Source organism: Drosophila pseudoobscura, chromosome X (assembly GCF_009870125.1).
Source record: "Drosophila pseudoobscura strain MV-25-SWS-2005 chromosome X, UCI_Dpse_MV25, whole genome shotgun sequence".
Taxonomy (NCBI): domain Eukaryota; kingdom Metazoa; phylum Arthropoda; class Insecta; order Diptera; family Drosophilidae; genus Drosophila; species Drosophila pseudoobscura.
In genome coordinates this window covers 46,132,536-46,152,329 of record NC_046683.1, presented here as the reverse complement: position 1 = coordinate 46,152,329, position 19,794 = coordinate 46,132,536, and the positions used below count along the sequence as shown (strand labels likewise).

Genomic DNA, 19,794 nt, shown 5'->3' with positions numbered 1-19,794 from the left:
ACAGCCCCCGGGATGCCGCCCGAGAAACAGAACAGAGAAAAAAATAAAAAATAAATGTAAAAGCAAACACAGAGAATGTTAAAAAAGGAGGGGCAAAAAATTGTTAACAAGCTGAGTATAAATAATTAATTAAGTCTCCTTCCCACCGACGTCCGCCCCCGGTCCCCCCCGCCTACACGGCACCAGTCGGCACTCGTCTGGGCCGTGTTTGTCTGTGCCAAATGCTTTATTAAATGAAATGCAACTGGAAATTCTTCCACTGCCACTGGCACTGGTACTGCCACTGGCACTGGCACTGGCAGTGGCGGGGGGTTGAAATTTATATACGATCGAGTATTTGATATAAATTGTATTTAAATGCATGTGAATCGGCCTCCTGTAGAAGAGAGCGACTAATTATTTAATCAATATATGATATGGTCATAAATATTGCAGAGAGCCCCCAGGGGCATGGCAGGGGCAGAGATATATGGGGGGCCGTATGTGTGGCCCCAATTGGTTCAATTAGTGAAAGTAAAGCAAAAGTTTAAGTTCCCACACACAACACAGACGCAAGGCTCCACCTCCGCACAACACACGACACACAAAATACACAAAACACACAGCACACACACGAACGAGAGAAGAGAGAAGAGAGAAGCAGTCCTATAATTACTATTAGAAGACGGCCGTCTCAGGCATTATAATTGAAGGTAAACAACGGCCCAGGAGACAGCTGCTGAATGCCCTGGCAGCTGGCAAGGATTTAAACGGAGGACCCAACGAATTTTGAAGCAGCCGAAGCCCCTCCTCTCTGAGTAACACAGTCCATGATTCATACTAAAATCCATATTTAAATACAGCCTGACTGGGAACTCGCTCTGTTCGCCCTGCAAAACATCGAGCATACAAATGAGTAGGCGGTCCCATGGGGAAATACTGCTACTACGAGTATCGTATCAGGATAGCCTCAATCTTAGGCTAACGCATTAGTGGGCCGATGTCGATTCTCGTGGCAGGTTTGTAAACAGTTTGCGTTTTACTATCTCCACACAATTATAACAAAAGCGCGACCTTTGCACACATGTCTCCCAGTCTCCTGGTATCCGGCTCCAACTCCAACTCGCACTCTGAGAATATGGAAAACGTTTCGAGGCAAAAGTTGGGCAGGCACTAAAAATGCGTGCGTGCCAGGGCTTTCTTTCTTTCTTTTTTTTTATCGATTTGAATATCTAAATTTAGTCAGGCGACATATAATGCCATGCCATAGAACACATGCTATGGAGCCATGCACACACACACACATACGTACAGACGAGTATTATGTATACATACATGTGTTGGGGGAACGGACCGACCACCACACACGCACTAATAAATATTGCATTGTGATGCGAGAAGTGGGAAAGGAGTCCAGTCGGGAGCTGGGAGCGGGAGTTGGGAGTCGGTGGCACCTTAATTAAAGTTGTGCTGCCATCTCTCTATGCCTAGGGGCTACAATTAGATTTTGGTGTTGGCTATACATATATACATACATATATGTATGTGTATATGTATTGTATAATACACACAGATACTCGCATACATGAGTGTAGACACGACCTCAGATTGGCCAGCAAATGCCTTGGTCACCTTGAACCACAGCCGGAGGGAGACAAGAGCGGACAGGACAGGACAGGATAGGAAGCTAGCCATGATAAATGAGCCACGTTAACTCATGTGGCAAATGTGACATGTGCTCCGGCATTTTTATTCCATGTGCACCTGAGTGTCCTGTGTGTGTGTGTGATTGCCTTTGTGTGTGCCCGGGTCCGTGGGGAGACAAGCGCTAAAATTACCATACCCATATTACCTGACACATTCCCACCGGTAGCCTCAAGTCGCCTTGTCCCGCCATTCAAGCGAATAACCTATGTAACCCCCCTTCCCACCTGCCCCCCTGCCCACCTGCCACCATCCTCGTCAGAGGGGCCATCATGGCCGAGACTGCGACTGAGACAGGAACAGGGAGAGGGCAGGGACTAATGGGTCAGTTCTGGTTGGCTGTAGACCGAGAGTTATGGTTAATTTTGGCTGCCACATTGCGGAAGTTATTAACTCGTTTGATTGAACTTTGCCCTAAGTGATTTTGTGGCTGGATCAGTTTGAAGAAACGGAAAGTCTCACTTACAAGACATTGAGTTCTGTGGCTAGAACACGAATAGGGCAAACTTCAAGCGACCCGCATTAAAGACCTCCACTTTGTGTAAGAACAATTCTGTGGGTACTATATTCTTATGTATATTCGAAGCTTCCACATTGCTAGGCTCAAACCAATTTCTCGTTCCAATACGTTCATGTTCTTTCATTAGTTGGGAAACTAAGCATTAATAACCAAGGGACTTTGAGCCTCTTGCCTGCCTGCTTGCCGGCCTGTCTGCCTGCCGCTTGGCTGTCAAATATTTGAACAAAGCAGCAGCCCAAGACGCAAAAGTCGTGTGCGTCTCCAGTGCACAACACAGCGCTGAAAAGTATGCAGCAGACAAAAGCTCATTAAGAACTCAGACACACAAGTTCCACTCACACCACTCACAGGCCCAAGAACAACAACAGCAGCAGCAACAGCTCACTCCTGTCATATAAGCCGTGTTGTCGTTGCTATCGTTGTCATCGTCATCCACTTTCCCACTCTCTTTGTTAAGTGATTTCCATCATTTGCGCCAAAAGGAACATGCTGGGGAATACCAACGACATCGGTCGGGTCTAATAGGATCCACCCTCAACCCGACCCCTTTCCATATCATCACCATCATCATCACCATCATCATCATCATCATCATATGTTCAATTTCTTCTAAAAGCCCCTCCCCTCACAAATTGGGAGGCGTATGTGTCTGCTCTGTTGCTTTCTGCTTTCGGGGCCTGGACGAAGGGGAATTAACCCCCAGACGCATCTCATCTCATCTTCAGTCTTCAAGTGCGAAAATGTGCAGGCTGTGTGTGTGGGGGGGGGCGGGGCGGAGGGCGGGCCTTGACTCGTGATATTTCATTTAATAATTGCTTCTTTTAATTGGCTCATCTCTTCCAGCTGGCACTTGTGTGGAGCGTCAGAAGATTCCATTGAACTGGCTGCGGAGTTAAATTTGGTGAGTAAAAAAAGGACAACACACTCACACACAGTGGGGAAAAGCACTGCTCCGTCGGTCATCAATCACTGCAGAGGATTTTACACAGATATGTATTTCTGTTGTATGCGTTTCAAATTTCGAGCGAAACAGCCAACAAAGAAAAACGGACAGAGCTTTTGCTGGAGTTTTGGGGAAAATATAAAAATGGAAATAAAATTTGTGGGTGAGGAGGAGGGGGGGGCCATAAAAGATGTAAACCACCAACAAGCACATGTATGAGTGCACCATGAGTGTGTGTGTGTGTGCACTTGTCTGTGTGTGAAGGTGCGGCCAGGTTCTTGGAGAACTTTTGTGTGTTTAATTTCCGGCTGCTTTAATACAAGTTCAGTCGGGCGTGCTCTCGAGGCTGAGGCGAAGCCTGTAAGCCGAAGCCCGCTCAAGGAGCTGCATGTCGTGTGCCCGTCGCCGCGTCCTTGCGGCTTATGACCCGCAGATTTGTGGTCTAAGGCAAAATATTTATATAGAAATTAAATAGCCTCAAAACGGGTATTACCCAGGTCCCAGGCTAAAGGTCAGTGAAGTGTGCGCCTCTCTGTGACCTCAAGAGCTCAACGATCTATTCAACTGCTCAGGGCATGGACGGGGCCAAAGGTTGGGTGGCCCAAGTAAGGTACATATTCAATTCTGTTGTTGCAAAACAACTATCAGGCAGATTAGGAGCTCATTCTAAGGGGAGTGCGGTGACAGTTCAAAAGCCATCAGGTTGAGGCAATGGAGATATTTGGGATTTATGAAAATGGTTTTTGCCAGATATTCTAGATATCTTTTCCAAAACTGTCCAGAAAGCTATGTCGTTCTTTCGAAGGATACATCCCACACCTCATTGGCTTTGTATAATTGTGATAGATATTTGTGGTTCCCTTAATAGCAGAGCACACATAGCACTGTGACCCATGAACTATTGTCCCCTCCATGTGTATTCAATGCGTTCATAGATCTCACCTGCCTCTGGCTTTTGTAGGGTCTCTGTCGCCCCTGTCCCTGTCGTGTGTTTGCTCCCCTTTTTTATAGCTTGCCTGAGGATGGGTACATCTGTTCCTACCCACTCGTAGAGTATAAGCAGAGAGCACATTGTTAGGACAAACGACCCTTGAGATATATGTATATATATATATGTATAAATAAACTGCCTCAAGATTAGTTTAAATGGTTGGGCGACGTGCCTTTGCCCTCGTTCTGCAGATGCCACTGCACTCCCAGTGTTCCCAGCTTCCAACTGCATCCAGCATCCCACTGTTCTACCCTTATCCAATCTCCCTCTCTCTCTCTCTATCAGTGTGTGTCGCTGTCTGTGAGTGCATGTGTATGTTTGCATGTAAAGTGGCGCTTATTCTAGCACTGAGAGGGAAAACCAACACAAAAAGCTCTTTGGCACTCGCGTCTCATGTGCTAGGGGTAGGGGTAGGGGTAGGGGTTGGGCATGGATGGGGTATATGTGTGCCGTGCCCCTATAAGACCTCCCTCTCAACACGCCCATTATGCTCATTATGTGCTTGGGTACTTGGCTTTGTTTCTGTCTTGTTTTTGTCTTTCCTCGGTTTTGTTGTTTCCTTCCTTCCCTCCCCTCCCCTCCTCCCTAAATGTTTGTTTGTTCGTTTATCTTGTTTATTTGCTTTTGTGCCAAATTATTTGTCGCTGCTCTCGCTCTCTTCTTTTCCCAGTTTTTATTTGAATGCTTATTGCTTTTTCCTGTTACTTCGCTCCCTGCCCCCAGCACTCGAGTGCCAAGCATTTTCGATTCTCCAGATTTCGTAGGGGAATTTTCACACAGAAATCATTTTAAATATTAGCTTGGGGTGCCATGGGGGGCATGGGATGAGCGAGATTACTTTGGACCAGAGACCGATTCCACCCAAATGGTGCTCCAATTCAACTCTTGACGAAATCTCTTCATAAGCTGCTTGCCCTCAACAACCAAGAGCCGAAAAACCGACAACCGACCACCGACCACCGAAAAGCGACAGACAAAAAACCGACAGCCGAGAAAAGAAGCATTGAGAAAAAGCTTAAATGACGGACAGCTCCCACGGCGCCCAGCACCCATTTTCCATTTCCGAGAGCGGAGAGCCCTGAAGAGCCCGGAGAAGCTCAAGAGAAATGTCCGAAAAATGTCAATTTATTATGGCGAAATATCAGAGCGAACACGCGTGACCAGCAGCATAAGCCCACCCCACCAGATCCCACGCCCCATACCCCCCAGGAACAGGACCAGGACCAGGACGGGGACCAGGAGCAGGAGCAGCCCCTACAGACCATGTCAGTGTCACTGTGTATAAATACTTTTTAATCTGAATTATTACAGTCTGCAAGGATGCTGCTCTTCTCTTTTCGTTGATTATAATTTATTCACATAAATATCCCTGATGCATGGCATTTATGTATATGTATGTACATATAAGTGGCTGTGACAGCTACTACTCTCCCCTTAGAGATTTTAGACAGCTTCTCCTCTCCTCTCCTCTTGATATACTCGCACATACATATGATATATATATGTATAAAGTGGCCCAAATGGAACCGAAAAGATTAAACGAAAAATTGGATCACTGGGGATTTTCTTTTGGCGATTGTTTAATTACTCAAACAAATCGATGAAAGGTCCCTGCTATGCTATGCTATGCTATGGTTGGTGGTTATATAATATTTATGTGCACGTCCATATAATATTTGTGGGCGTGACACCGATATCCGTTTTGCACTTTAAGCCGCTGCTGCTGCTGCTGGTGATTCTGCTGCTTCTTCTGCGGTCAGCCATTAATGTATCAACCGTAATTTATTCATTAAATTTAAATTATGAATAAAATTCGTAATCGAGTGGGAAAAAGGTTATCCAGCAGAGAAATATGCAATTTGCAAACAAGAATCGGAAAGCAGGTGTGGTCTCTGCCACTTCACCCCAAATAAAAAAATTCCCAATGCTATCCCAGTACGATATACCCTTACATTTTACCACAACCAAACAACTTTGAACTCATTGACTTGGCTTTTGATTTCGGATTCGCCTTCTTCTGTGTTCGCCATCAAGTGAGGGCAAAGGGCAGAAGGCAGAGGGCAGAGTACAGTGCTTAGTGTAAACAGAATGTGATAGCACCACCTGCAGCCGTGCACTGCATCCTCTCTCTCCGAGCCCAACCTCAAGCCCAACCCCAAGCCCAACCGCAATTCCTGCTCTATCTCCACGCGAGCGTTGCACATTTGCACTTTGTCATTTTGCGTTAACTTTGTGCAAACGTTGGCACCGCAAACCGTCCAAATGTGCAATTAGCCGGGGCCAAATGGCTCACCTCAGCCATGAATCACATGAATATATAGTATATATCAAATGTTTTCAGTTATGAGAGACCTGAAATGAATATTAAAATTAGTTTTAAAATCAAATTAGCGCCAAAAGGTTGAAAACTTTCGCTGTTTGGCATTAATTAAACTTGTATGTATGGTATGTATGTACGAGTATGTTCGATTATTGGAAAATTGTCCCACCAACAGGTCGTCGTCATCGTCGTCGTCGTCGTTGTCGTCGCGGTCGTATGTCAACTATGTCGTCGCGTGTCCTACTTTTCCGAGCAATAAGCTGACTTAAGCCTAAACGACTTAGCGTCCCTCAGAGTGGTTTGCCATTTGTTGAGTGTGTCTGTGGCTGTAGCCGTGGATCCGTGTATCCGAGTATCCGTGTTCTCTGCTGGTCTCCATTTTAATTGAAATGCGAATGAACTCCACTCCACTACACTCGACTCCATTACACTTTGCCTCACCTGCATACCAATGCTCTTAGTTATCGAGTTATTTAATTAGGCATGGCATCGGCATCGGCATCGCCATCAGCCGGATAGAATGTGACTCTGCCCCTGTGAATGGCCCCCTGGCGATTGCTCTTACTGCCTGGCTGCCCGGCTGCCTGACTGCATCCCAAATGCCAGTTGCATCCACACAGTATGTGGGTCAAGTGCCGTACTTCAATTACCACATTTGCCTGGCCATAAATTTCTGGTCTATGCTATGACATTTTAATCAGTTTTAATGCAACAGATTATGCTCCATAATGGATACCGATTTTGGCTTCTAGCCGACAGGGGACCATTGAGCTGAACTCATTTATAATGCATTTAATTTATGCGGAAATTTCCGATTAAAACGCAGGGCTTCAACTGCTCTGCCCCCATCCATCCAAAGGGCAATGCTACTCAGAGATCGCTTGAACCCTTAAGGTATATATAATCGGAATCCTGCCTTCGTCGAACAATACATACATATATTCCATTGTTGAGTTGCTGAGTTGTTGAGTTGCCCACCAAATAATTCATAATCTGTCCTCCCCCACATTTTCTTCACGCTAAAAGCCTCAAGAACATTTCAATGGGCTTAATCAACATTTTTTTTTTTGTATTCTGGTTCTGGTTTTGTTTCTGGTTTCTGGTTTTTGGTTTTGTCTTTTTCGTAGCTGGAAAGTTCGTGACTTCGAACAATGGCGCCATGACAAACAAAAAAAAAATCGATACCAAGTTGTTTGTAATTGTTGCTTATTGCTCTTGTTTTTCTCCTGCCGTTGTTGTTGTTGGCAAAAGTTGGCTTTTATTGTTATTGTTCTTTCGCAGAGGTTAGCCGTTTCACTTGGCCGTTTAATGGCAAATTAAAATATTTTCCTTGAAAATTTCCTTTAAAGCCAGCCAGGCAGACAGACAGGCGGGCAGGTTGGAGGTCGTATAAAATAGTCCAAAGGTCAGTTCCTTTGGCATTGGTAAATTGGAAATTGGAGACCGACCTTGCTTCAAGTCGTTTCAGTAAAGTCGTCGATAATCGGGATGCGATTTCAGCAAATAATCCACAAATTGGTTTAAGAACCAAAAACCAACCTTCAAGCGGTTCAGTTCCATCTAATTTAGTTAGCCGGGCTAAGTGCTAATTATTCATCCTTTCGCCTTGACTTCCATCCTAATTTAATAGTTTTTTTCAATTAATTTCTGCCTGGCGATGTTCTGGCCCTGCCTGGTCCTGCGTGGTCCTACGGGAAGTGTTGGTTGCACATCTGTGTAATTGGATTGCCCCTGGATTTGGGTAAAATTACAAATTAGGTCATTAAAGCTGGCTGATCTGATCCAGCACAAAACGTGGCCAAAATGTGTGCTGGCTGGCTGGCTGGCTGGCCGGCTGGCTGGCTGACTGGCTGTCAGTCTATTTTGAGAGTATATTAAGTATCCGACATGTGTGGCTAACCGCAGCCACGGCAACAGCAACACAAAAACTATGCAAATAATTTTGGTTTCAAATGCCCCACAGTGTCAACTAATTTGAGAGACAGCCAGAGTGCGGCGCAGGGAGGGGAGGAGCAACAAATTATTAAATTGACTGCACAAGTCGTACAAACAAAAAGGATAAAAAATAAAAGGGACGACTATACAAAGTTTTCCCAGTAAAAATATGAAAAGAGTTGAGAGCGTAAAATGAAATGCACAACTGGAACTGGACAAGGATACTAACCAAAAAGAGGAGGAGAGGTAGGGGGGGCGGAAGGACCGGCAAAATGGAGGATTGGTTGTGTTTCGGGGTTAGTTGGTGGCTGTGGCTGTGGCTTGTCAGTTGCTGCCGTTTCCGGTCGCCAGACGATGGAAGGATTAACTCGGACCAAGTTGCAGTCACCGACGACGGGGGACGACCAGTCTCGAGCAGGGCTTGTGTAAATTTATGGCCCGGAAGGCATAAAGGATATCAGCAGGGAGCGCCTGGCAGGAAGGCTACAAAGGAAGCCTGGCATCAACTGATCTATGGTCTGTTATATTTCTGTTTCGTTTTTGTGGTCCACTCGATAATCAGCCGGAAAAGTTTTCATTTTGATATAGGTTTTCCTCTCGTTCTGGTTTTCATTTTTTGTTTTTTGGTTTTTTGTAGTTCTCCCGAATTGACAGTTTTTGAAAAACTCAAAGAGCGATTCGTGTGTCTATTTCAGCAGCAGCCGCAACAGAAGGAGGCATGTTGTAGAAGCGTTTAAAATGGATTGAGGTCGATAATTGTCCTGGCACATGTGGGTGGAGGCGGGGCACAGGCCCAGGACAGAGGAAATGTGGATGGGGAGGACACGTTTAGGCCATATCGGTACCAATTTGTATATGAACACCATTTACATGGGTACTCCTTAGACCGGCTCCTACTTTTGTGCTATTACTTTTCGTATCTGTTGTCTTCTACGAGTATTCGGGGTTTATTTTCGTGCTTTATGGCCAAAGTCACGTAAAAATCGAATAAATGTATAATGAAGCCTCCTCCTTCTCCTCCTCCTCCGGAATGGAATGTCAGAGCCACTGAGTGCCTGCTCTTGGCTTGGCTTGACTTGGGCTTGTCGGCACATCCTTCCCTACTCCTGAGTGTGTGTGCGTGTGCGTGTGTGTGTGTTTTGTGGTAGGGATTGGGGCCACGAGCGGGGAAGAGGCCAGGACTTGGTCATGTCAAAGTTTCTTCAGTGGCTGTTCTGGCAATCAAGTTTGGATTGCCTGTGGTTTAGCTGCTGTTCCATAAATTCAACAGTCCAAATCACTTAAAAGAAACTCCATAAGCAGCTTAAACTGTTTTACAAATAACTATTCCTTAGAACTCCTTTTAAAACAAAGCTTCGTTCCATTTAAGCCGATTAAATATACATTTGTTTCCACACACACACACAATCCTAATCGTACATATGTACATACATGCGAATGTATCTAATCAGACCCACATCACTGAATATCAGTGTTATTTAGAGCTAAAAAGGAAATTGAATTTGTGCGGTTCGAATTTATTTCGTTTTGGTGCATTGACCGCAGCAGGTCCTTGCATGTTGAAATAAATGTCAAAAAAGAGATCCAAACTTGTACCGACTTATGTATATCCGTGCATACATACGGATGTGTGTGTATCTGTATATCTCTGTCTAAAATGAAAATTTCATTCCTCTATGGCTTGGCCGCAAACTGACAGCCACAACAGCAACAGACACTGCAAATGCAGCAGCAGCAACAACCAACAACAACCTACAACCAACAGCCAAAGAGAAGACATGGCAAAGACAGGCGGCTTTGACATGCAACAATAAAAAATTCGCTTGGCCCATTGACTGGCTGACTGACAATCGGGTTTTTGGGTCTGCCCCAAACGACACACTCACTCAGGGCTACCTTAGAGCATTTTTCTCTAAAATTCTCTGTGTTACTGGGGTTTGCTTTTCGCTTGGACGCAGGTATTATGCGATCTTCCGAAAATGAACAAGAAAATATTACTTGAGTGGAAGAGCTGATATTCAGCAGGTGTAACAGATAGAATAAATTATTTGTTGGTTCATAAGCCATATATTTATTTGCATAAACAGCAGATAGGAGATCGAGATCGATAGGAGATTACGTCCACTTTTTATCTACTGATTCATTGAAAAGTGTTCTTATCCGAGATGTACTACAGACGTAATAATGAGAAACAAAAAAGATGCTCTAACAGAAACTTAGCTTTGCTTTCAAATTAATAAAGCAATTATTGTGCTGGAATAGGAATCAAATCTCAATAATGGGTATCCTTTAGTCGGTGTACAAGTGATGGACTGATGTCATTCCAAAATGTTTCCTTGAGTACTCCGGCTCGTATAAATCAGTTTCAGGAATCATGCTAACTTGCAACTGACACCTACATTTAGTTGGGGCACGCAGCTGGGCGTGGAAACAATCCGATATTACCACATCCATCAAAAAGGTGCCACATACACATACATATGTATCTGAGCGAGTGCTGATGGGAGTGACAGTCAAGTGGGTGTCGGCGTCATTGTAGATTCTTATTTTAGATTTTGTTGCAGTGGTAATGGCTTTTGCAGTGGCCTAATTAGTTTCAGCCTTGATTGCGAATTGATTTGTGTATTTTAATGGCTCTTTACAGTTGTCATAACATGGGCTGCGTCTTTGAAGCAGCCAAAGAGCAGCCCAACAACAAAAAACCACTAACTAGAGCAGCCAGCAAGCAACTAAGAAGGAATCAATGCGGTGCCAGAGGAGCCACAGCGACAACAACACGACCACGCAGGGCGTCCTCCACAGTCAGAGTCGTGGAGGGTGGAGAGACGGGCGGAGCAACGACAACGACAACGCCAACGCCAACGACAGAGCCAACGACCACATTGCGACCAGCTGAGGACATCAAAATCAAGGATAACTATCAACAAAATCATAAAACGAAAACGCAAACGCAAACGCAGACGCAAACCGAAACAACAACAGAAATTGTCGTCGAAACGCAAACAGAAACAGCAAACGCCAAACATCTAAAAGCGGGAACTCGAGTGCTTTTAACGATACAACAGCAACAACAGCAGCAGCCCCAGAAGAACAACAAGAACCCCAGTCAAGTGGCGCACAAGGACAAAGAAGAGGACGACGAGGACGAGGACGACGACGGCGAGAACGACGAGTTGGCGACGACACACGGGACGACCATTGTCGTCGATAGAGCAGCAGCAGAAGCAGCAGCAGCAGCAGCAGCGGCGGCAGAAGCGGCAGCGGCAGCAGGAATCGATATTGAGGCAACAACGAAGCAAAACCAAACACTCTGCCCCAATTGCTTAGGCCACAGCCCAGAGATAAGCAGAGAACGAGATCGCGATCGCGATGAGCAGCAGCTGCATCGTCAAAATCGTCGCCGGAGACGGCTACATCCGGATGCGGATGCGACGGCAGTTTGGGGCCGGATTCGGCCAGGCCTTGGCTCCACCGCAGTGGTTGCTGCCACGCTGGCTGGCATTTCAACGCTCTCCCTGCACGAGATGCTGCTGCATGCGAGAGCTGCCCTAGCGACCTCGCTGCAGTGGCAGGTGGAGCAGGGGCAGGACGACCACGAGCTGCAGGAGCAGGAGCTGGAGGGGGAGGATCCACGCAAGCAACCACTAGCCTACCAGCCGTGGCGCGACACATATGCATCCTCCGGCATTCTGCCCGCCACAATGTCAGCCGCAATCATAGCCAATGTCAGTGCAACGGCCGCCGCCACATCGGCGGCCGCCTACCAGTATCTGGGGCAGCACTACAAGCACTATAGCCAATCGTTCAGCTTCTATGCCGCCTCCAGTGTCATCCTGATGCTCTGCTATCTGACCAGCACATCCACGGCCGCTGCCACACAGTCGGAGACGGGTGCCCTCGACAAGCATCCCATGTAAGTGCAGTCCCAGAACAGAGGCCCAGAGCCCAAAGCCCCAGAACCATCCAATGCATACCGGGACACTCGAAACTTTATTACACATTTTTTTGTTTTGGTTGAGGAATCCTCGAACACACGTATCCCTCTCTCCCAGTCTATCCATCTTTCTATCTATTTATCCATCTATCTATCCATCTATCTATCTATCTATCTATCTGTCTGTCTCTCCACCACTCTCTATATACATACATATATCTCTCTGTATCGCCTGGTAACCCCTTAAAACAACACGAAAAAATTTTCTATTTATTTTTTCTTTTGAAATTCTTTCAGTCATGGCATCGATTGGTCGAAGTAAGTTATTGCACACCTCTTCCTCACCACACACACACGCTCTCTCTCTCTCTCTCTCTCTTTGTCTCTATCTCTCTCTCTCCAATAACAGAAAAGAGAAAAAAGAAAAAGAAAATGTATTGTATGGACAAAGAGATACAAAAAAAAGAAAAACACAATTTTCGGTTTTATCTTTTTCTCCAATTATAAACAGAATATTCGTTTAATTTTTGAGTTTTTATTTGACTTCACCAACCGCAATGGTAAAATTGGGTTTCGATTCGATTTCTGCTGAGGTTTTGCATGCAAATTGAAACAAAAACCACTCTTTTATTTGCAATAAACAAGAGCTTTAGTCCGATTCTTCAAAAGATACTTCAGATGCTCTCATTCCCAAAATTGTTTGACTCTTATAATACATAATATAAGATCCCCTCTGCTACCAAATTCGCTTGCTTACTTTATCTTTGAATTGGCTTTGTTGTTCGACATACATACTCGTACTCGTATCTAACCCTAACACTAACCAACATATTCCCCCAAAAACTATTGTACATAGATAACTCCCTACACATAGGGCTATCTACAATAAATACTTACTAAATAATTATATATTTTGACTACTATTCGTACTAACCATAAACTGTACAGCGTACATCCTTTTTGTGTCTACAAACGCACTAAACAAATCTTTCCGTTTGCCCCACACAGATTCGACGAGTCCAGTTCGGATAAGGAGATATTAGATTTACTGCTTGAGAAGAAGCGCTACGACAAACGATTACTGCCGCCTGTAAATGGTAAGAAGTTCATGAAGTTTTCCCCTCCCCTCCTCACGACCAAACGCCCAAACGCCCACACGCCCCATACTTCCACTCGTGTTTCACTCGTTCTGAACGTTACATTTCCAATTTGTCTAAGTACTCTCCGAGTAGTAGAATGGAGCAGCTCCGAATAACAATAATAACAAGCGATGCGATGCAGTTTCCATTTCGGTTTTTGTATCTCTGGCTGGCATCGTTAAGAATTTTGTGGCCAGACTGGTGGGATGGGGGACGTGGGGGGGGCAGCCACCGTGACAACCCCCCACAGACAACAATCGGCGGAGAAGCAGGGCAACGATGCATGGACACTATAAAATCAATTAAACTTAATGGGCGATGCACAAAGGAGATGGACTGTCTGAAGGATGGGTTGATGGGGGGCTTGCAGGGGACCTAGTCGTACAAAGTATTGCTGGGAGTAGACCATCTTTCGATATTTCGATATGTTTATGCCCTTGGAAATCATTATAATGGGTCGCTCGGGTTTCAAGTGGTATAGAGAAGAAACAAGAAACAGAAAATACCCTCAGATTATTATGTGATGATACCAAATGATGATAGCAAATTGTTTAGACAATTTCCCATTGAATTTTACAGATGAAGACTTTTGCTGTGGTTTACAATCGCCCGATATGGCAACAAATCAAAATCCACGGAGACCCCACAATCGCGGTTGGTGTACAAAGTTCCAAAGTTCCACATCAAAAAGATACATAAATACAAAAAAAAAACACTTATTTATTTAGATTTTTTCTGTTGTTGTTGCTTACATATAGTAGAGCTAGACATTCATTGACTTACTTTCGTTTCGATATCTGTTTCCCCTCTTTTTGGTTAAGTGAAGACTTGGTTTGGTTTGGTATTTTTCATTTATTTTTTTGTTTGTTGCCTATTTTTTCCATTGGCACATCAAAAATTGTAATATTATCGATGGTTTTTCATGTATATTTAATATATTTTGCATACTCTAAATCCCATTGAATAGGCACCCTGACGGTCAACGTGAATGTGCTGCTCCTGAGCTTAGCATCACCCGATGAAAGCAGCTTGGTAAGTCTTTGGTAGCCACGATAATCCCGAGAAATCAAACAGCTAATATATTTTGAGCAATATGTATGTGTCTTTGCAGAAATATGAGGTGGAATTCCTATTGAACCAGCAGTGGAACGATCCACGACTGCAATATGGCAATAAGTCTCATTATGACTTCTTAAATGCTCTGCATCATCATGATAGCATCTGGACGCCGGATACGTATTTCATTATGCATGGCGATTTCAAGGATCCCATCATACCAATGCATTTCGCTTTAAGAATATTTCGGAACGGGACCATTACGTACGCAATGAGGTGTGTGTCCGTATCCCTCTCCTTGTCCCTTCCCCTGCCCCTGTCCCTGTCCTCTGTGCCTGCCCAGATTTGAATATGAATGAATTTTTTATACAGAGACGCGAGACGAGGCCAGGCCAAGCTAAGCGGCTTTAATGGCGCCAGAAAATGCAAATTCTTTTCGCTCAAAGTTCATATTCATTAGGGAGACCAGAGCACAAAATGACAGGCAGCCAGTCGGAGCGCGATATTTTTTTATACTCTTTTCTTCCCCATTTTTGTTTTTGCTGTACATTTTCTACAATTTTCTTCGCTCTGGCTCTGGATAGTGAAAAATCTTCAAAAAAAAAACGAAGAAAAGGGAGAAAAGGGAGAACTCTGAACTCTGAAAATATGTAAGCTAGCTGGCAAACATACGAGGCACGAGGCAGTAATGAAAAATAGCACAAGAAATGGGGCGGCCGGCGCGCCGTGCCAGAATATGAGTAGAATGTAAAAATGTATGCAAATATTTGGCCAGGTAAAATATCCCATCTCCTACCCGAACAGGTGGAAAAAATATAACCCCCGACTGGTACGAGGAGTACTCGTATGTTGTTTGCCTTCCTTCCTTCTCCGGGATGCTGCTAAAAAAAACACACACATACATACAGAAAACAGAGCACTGTGCAGAACATATTGCATACATACGAGTACGAGTATATGGCCAACATTTGTTGGATGCTCATGTTTGTCTTCATTTTGCCAGCCCTACTACTCTCTCTCTCTCTCTCTCTCTCTCCCTTCCGATTCTGTTCCCATTTTCCCCGACTTGTCTACATTTTTAATTCAACAGAACTTTTCCAATTGACTGCATAGCGCAAAAGTGTCGTCCAGCAATTAAAATAAGTTGCAGTTGCCATTTACTTTCCCCTGCACCTTCTCCTTCTCCTGGTCTGGCCGGATCCCCACTGTTTGCATGGCCAACAAGAACAAATGTTGGAAAAACTTGCTCCAAATGGGGTGAGAGAGAGAGAGAGTGGGAGGGAGGGGAAAAGAGAATAGAGAATATTATGAATTGATGCTGGCAGAACAAAGCGTGCTATTAAGTGGCAAAGACAAGCAGCATGAAATGGAAGCCAGAGGGGAAATCCAAGGAATTATAAGGTCAAAATGTTTTATGATAGATTCGAGTCAAAGATGCCAGATCACAGGTTAAGGCAAAGATGATTTATGAATTGGCCGGAAGTGTAAGGCAGTTGAGATAAATAAAAAACAGGAGCTTTAATAGATGTTTTGCTTCCACCAAACCCCTTTAATATTATCCAATTCTCTTTTTCCAGACGACATCTGATTTTATCCTGTCAGGGCAGCCTACACATATTTCCATTCGATGATCCCAAGTGCTCCTTCTCCATGGAAAGCAGTAAGTTTCACACAAAAACACAACAGAAGAGGGTCCAATAATTAAACAGGAAATAAACTCATTCCTCAAATAATTGAATAAGAAATCAAATTAGAAGACTGAGTCGAGAGAAAGAATGTGTAAATAATATGAAAATAATGGCAAAGTGTTGAAAATCAACCTGAAGATACTGACGCTGATGCTGATGATGATGATGCTGTTGATGTAGATGCCACAGCCCCAACACTACTGTGGTTCTTGAGGAAAGGCAGAGCGTGTTGACTGCCACTCGAGGGAAATCTTTGCCTGTATCTGCATCTGTCTGTCTGTGTTTCTGTGTGTTGTGCAACAAGAGGCGGTGAGTGGCGGTGAAGGCAGGCAGGCAGGCTAAACGACAAAAGCTGACAAAGTGACTAACAAGGCTGACTGACTGCCTGCCACATAGCCAAACCCGCCAAACAGACAGAGGGGCAGAGAGACAGAGAGACAGAAAGCCTCGTTTGATGTTCACCAGCAACGCTTTTCCAGGCTCTTTTGTCTTTCGCATTGTTTTCCGAAAGTTGCTTCCGGTTTGTTTCCTCCACCCGTCAACGCCCCCTCCCCACACAAGAACGTGAGCAACATCGTAAATTACTTTGGAGAGGCTGGCAGGCAGGCAGGCAGGCAGGCCATTGAGGAGTGACTGGGCCTTGCCGAGATTTTCATCTGCTAGAGGAAACATCGAAGTGTTTTGCTTTTTGCTGCCTGCTGCTCCTTGTCGTGGCTTGTTTGTCAAATATGATTTAATTTACTCCGCCCTCCGCACTCCAACCCCTCTGAACCCCCACTCTAGAACCCACACACAAATATGTCTTCGACAATGTGCATTTGTGTGTGTGTGCTAGCGAGGCGTACGAGAATAGAACCCCCATCCAGGCAGTACATTAATGTCATTAATTAATGAAAGGATTACTTGGGGAGTACACAGATACACACATATGTATAGTATGCTACATATAGTATATAGGGCGGGGTACTGAGATTGTAATCGACTTGGCTCTAACCCTTCTACGTTTCATCCCACAAACAGTTTCTTACGAGGAGTCACAGATCAAGTATGTTTGGAAAAACGATGAGGATACTCTGCGGAAAAGTCCATCGCTGACCACATTGAATGCGTACTTGATTAAGAATCAAACAACGCCCTGCGATCAGAACAGCTGGAGAGGTAAGTCCTCGGTGGCTCCATGCCCTCAAATTTGTATCTGTATCTGTATTCGTATATTCTTTAGTTATATAATATATTGGCCACAAAAGAACAATTAACTGAGAAATCGGATCTGTAGTACTTTTAGTAGTATTTTTCTGGTCTAATGATATTTCTTTCCTACAAAAAGACGTTTTTATGATTCGTTTTATATAAATATGTATTTTGTATGTAGGTTTCTTTTATATGGACCTTCTCAGTTTAGTAAACCATTCTTTGGCTTGGCTTTTGAACTTATTCTTGTCTTGATTTACATTCCGTTCCGTAGTCTCAGACCTCGGCTAGACCTCGGCTTTGGCAGCTTCATTTTCATTATGATACTATTAGCAAAAAGTAAAAACAAAACGAAAACGATAATTATTAATGGTATAATCTTTGTCTACCTTTCCACTCGCCCACTATTTAAAAACGCTACAAAAAACAACCAACAACCGAATCAAAAACCTATATATAATGCTCCCTAGGGAACTACAGCTGTCTTAGGGTCGATTTAATTTTTACCAGAGATCGTGCATTCTATTTCACCACCGTTTTTATACCTGGCATTATATTGGTGACGTCGTCCTTTATAACATTCTGGCTAGAATGGAATGCCGTGCCAGCTAGATCGATGATAGGTAACAAACGCCAAAAATCCAACACCAACAAATAATGAATCCATAAACAATTTTTACCCCTCGCTCTCTCTCTCTCTATATATATATATATATCTCACACTCTCAAACTAAATCAACAACCAACAACCAATATATATACTCGTATTCTTAAGAAAATAAATCAAGAAACAATCAATTTTGTATACCATTGAGAATTGATTTACTTTTGCGCCTTTGCCTATCGTAGAATTTGCGTTTTTTCGATTGCCATTGCCCTTCTGTAATGTAATTTGTACAACCTTACCTTATGATTTTGTTTCTGATTGTCACCCGCCCCCAAAAACAACCATTCCATTTCAATGCCAAGTAATACCAAGTACTACCTACAATAGTTGTTAGTAGCCAAGCAGTGCCCACCAAAAGTATGCGCACACCAGTCCAGCCCACACAAGTTTCAGTTTTCATATATACATATGCTAGCTACATAATATGCTCGTAAGGTTTTCTGCATGGATTCTTCTTCGCTTCCTTGTATCCAAATTCAAATTCAAATTCAAATAAAAACTCCACCCGAATCGAAAGCCAGCCCCAAACACCACTCGTTGCTCGTTGCTCGTTACTCGTTACTCTTTACTCGTTATATCGAATACCACGATTTCAGTTCTTTCAATCTTATCATTTGTATAGTTCTTATCCAGAAGTACAGCTCAGCGAAGAGAAGAAGCCAACAACTGAACAATAGATAATCTAGGCTAGGCTAGGATATATGTATAACCTATACCTACATACATACATACATATATATGGATGTGTCCCTCTCTCTCTCTATCTCTCTGTCTATCTGTCTAGTTCTTTCCATCTACATATATATGTATATCCTTCTGTCTCCTACTGTCTGTCTCTCTCACTCTCACTGTCTGTGTCTGTGTGTACGTGTGTGCGTGTGCGTTAACCTCTGGCCGAATTATATAATTCTCGGCCCCTCGTTTCTTAAAGGTAATTACAGTTGCCTACAGGTCGAGTTGACATTTACCCGTGATCGTGCGTATTATTTCACAACCGTTTTCATACCTGGCATTATATTGGTCACCTCGTCGTTTATCACATTTTGGCTGGAATGGAATGCAGTCCCAGCCCGGGTTATGATCGGTACGTAGCAACCACAAAACAAACAACAACCAAAAAAAAAAACCAAACCAAACAAAAACAAAATCAAATATATACAGAAATCGTAGTCTTCCAATACAAACGAAATCCATAGTGAAATGCATTTTAGCATTTTTAGGCGCAGTCCTAGTCGAAATTTAACCACAAGAGACAATTGGCCAGCAAAGAGAGTATGAATTATAGAGTTCTTCTAGTCTAGGTTCTGGGTTCGTATTATCCGGAAACAACTAACATACGAGTATGCTAGCCCTTACATTTAAACGGATGCGATTCCCTTTGTTGTTTCAGTTTTAATCCATTACTCATCCGACAGATTCTTTGGTTCCTTTAGTTTCATTTTTTGCTCATTCTCTCATTTGTATTCTCTGACTATTCCTGCACTCACACGTATTTTGGTACAAGTAAGCCCCAACTGCTCTGAGAAGTTTTGCATTGCATGAATCTTTGACATTCTTTTACTTAAATTAGGCAGATTTTCTGGAGTTTTATTTCCGTGGAAGAGCTTTGGTATACGAACCTACAAAAGCACTCGATCATGCTACATCGATCGTGCTAATTAAGGTTCTTTCATGCTTAAATAAAATCATTGACCATAAACGTGCAAATAAATAAATAAGAAATGTAT

The 19,794-nt window shown here is 43.8% G+C and overlaps 1 protein-coding gene across 20 annotated transcripts in view; it reads left to right on the top strand.

The window, feature by feature from the left end:
- pHCl-1 (pH-sensitive chloride channel 1) overlaps positions 1–19,794 on the top strand; it is a 50,396-nt gene that overhangs the window by 15,783 nt on the left and 14,819 nt on the right. For 12 of the 20 annotated variants that reach the window (XM_033381907.1, XM_033381913.1, XM_033381905.1 and 9 more), the window contains exons 3-12: positions 3,047–3,104; positions 11,037–12,305; positions 12,624–12,644; positions 13,335–13,423; positions 14,045–14,119; positions 14,433–14,497; positions 14,577–14,797; positions 16,099–16,181; positions 17,230–17,367; positions 17,871–18,023. In XM_033381907.1, coding sequence (XP_033237798.1) covers positions 11,047–12,305; positions 12,624–12,644; positions 13,335–13,423; positions 14,045–14,119; positions 14,433–14,497; positions 14,577–14,797; positions 16,099–16,181; positions 17,230–17,367; positions 17,871–18,023 — 2,104 coding nt within the window. In that variant the 5' untranslated portion in view covers positions 3,047–3,104; positions 11,037–11,046. Of the gene's footprint in view, positions 1–3,046; positions 3,105–11,036; positions 12,306–12,623; positions 12,645–13,334; positions 13,424–14,044; positions 14,120–14,432; positions 14,498–14,576; positions 14,798–16,098; positions 16,182–17,229; positions 17,368–17,870; positions 18,024–18,998; positions 19,152–19,794 lie in introns of all 20 variants that reach the window. The other 8 variants (XM_015187356.2, XM_015187351.2, XM_015187354.2 and 5 more) reach the window with 6 other exon arrangements.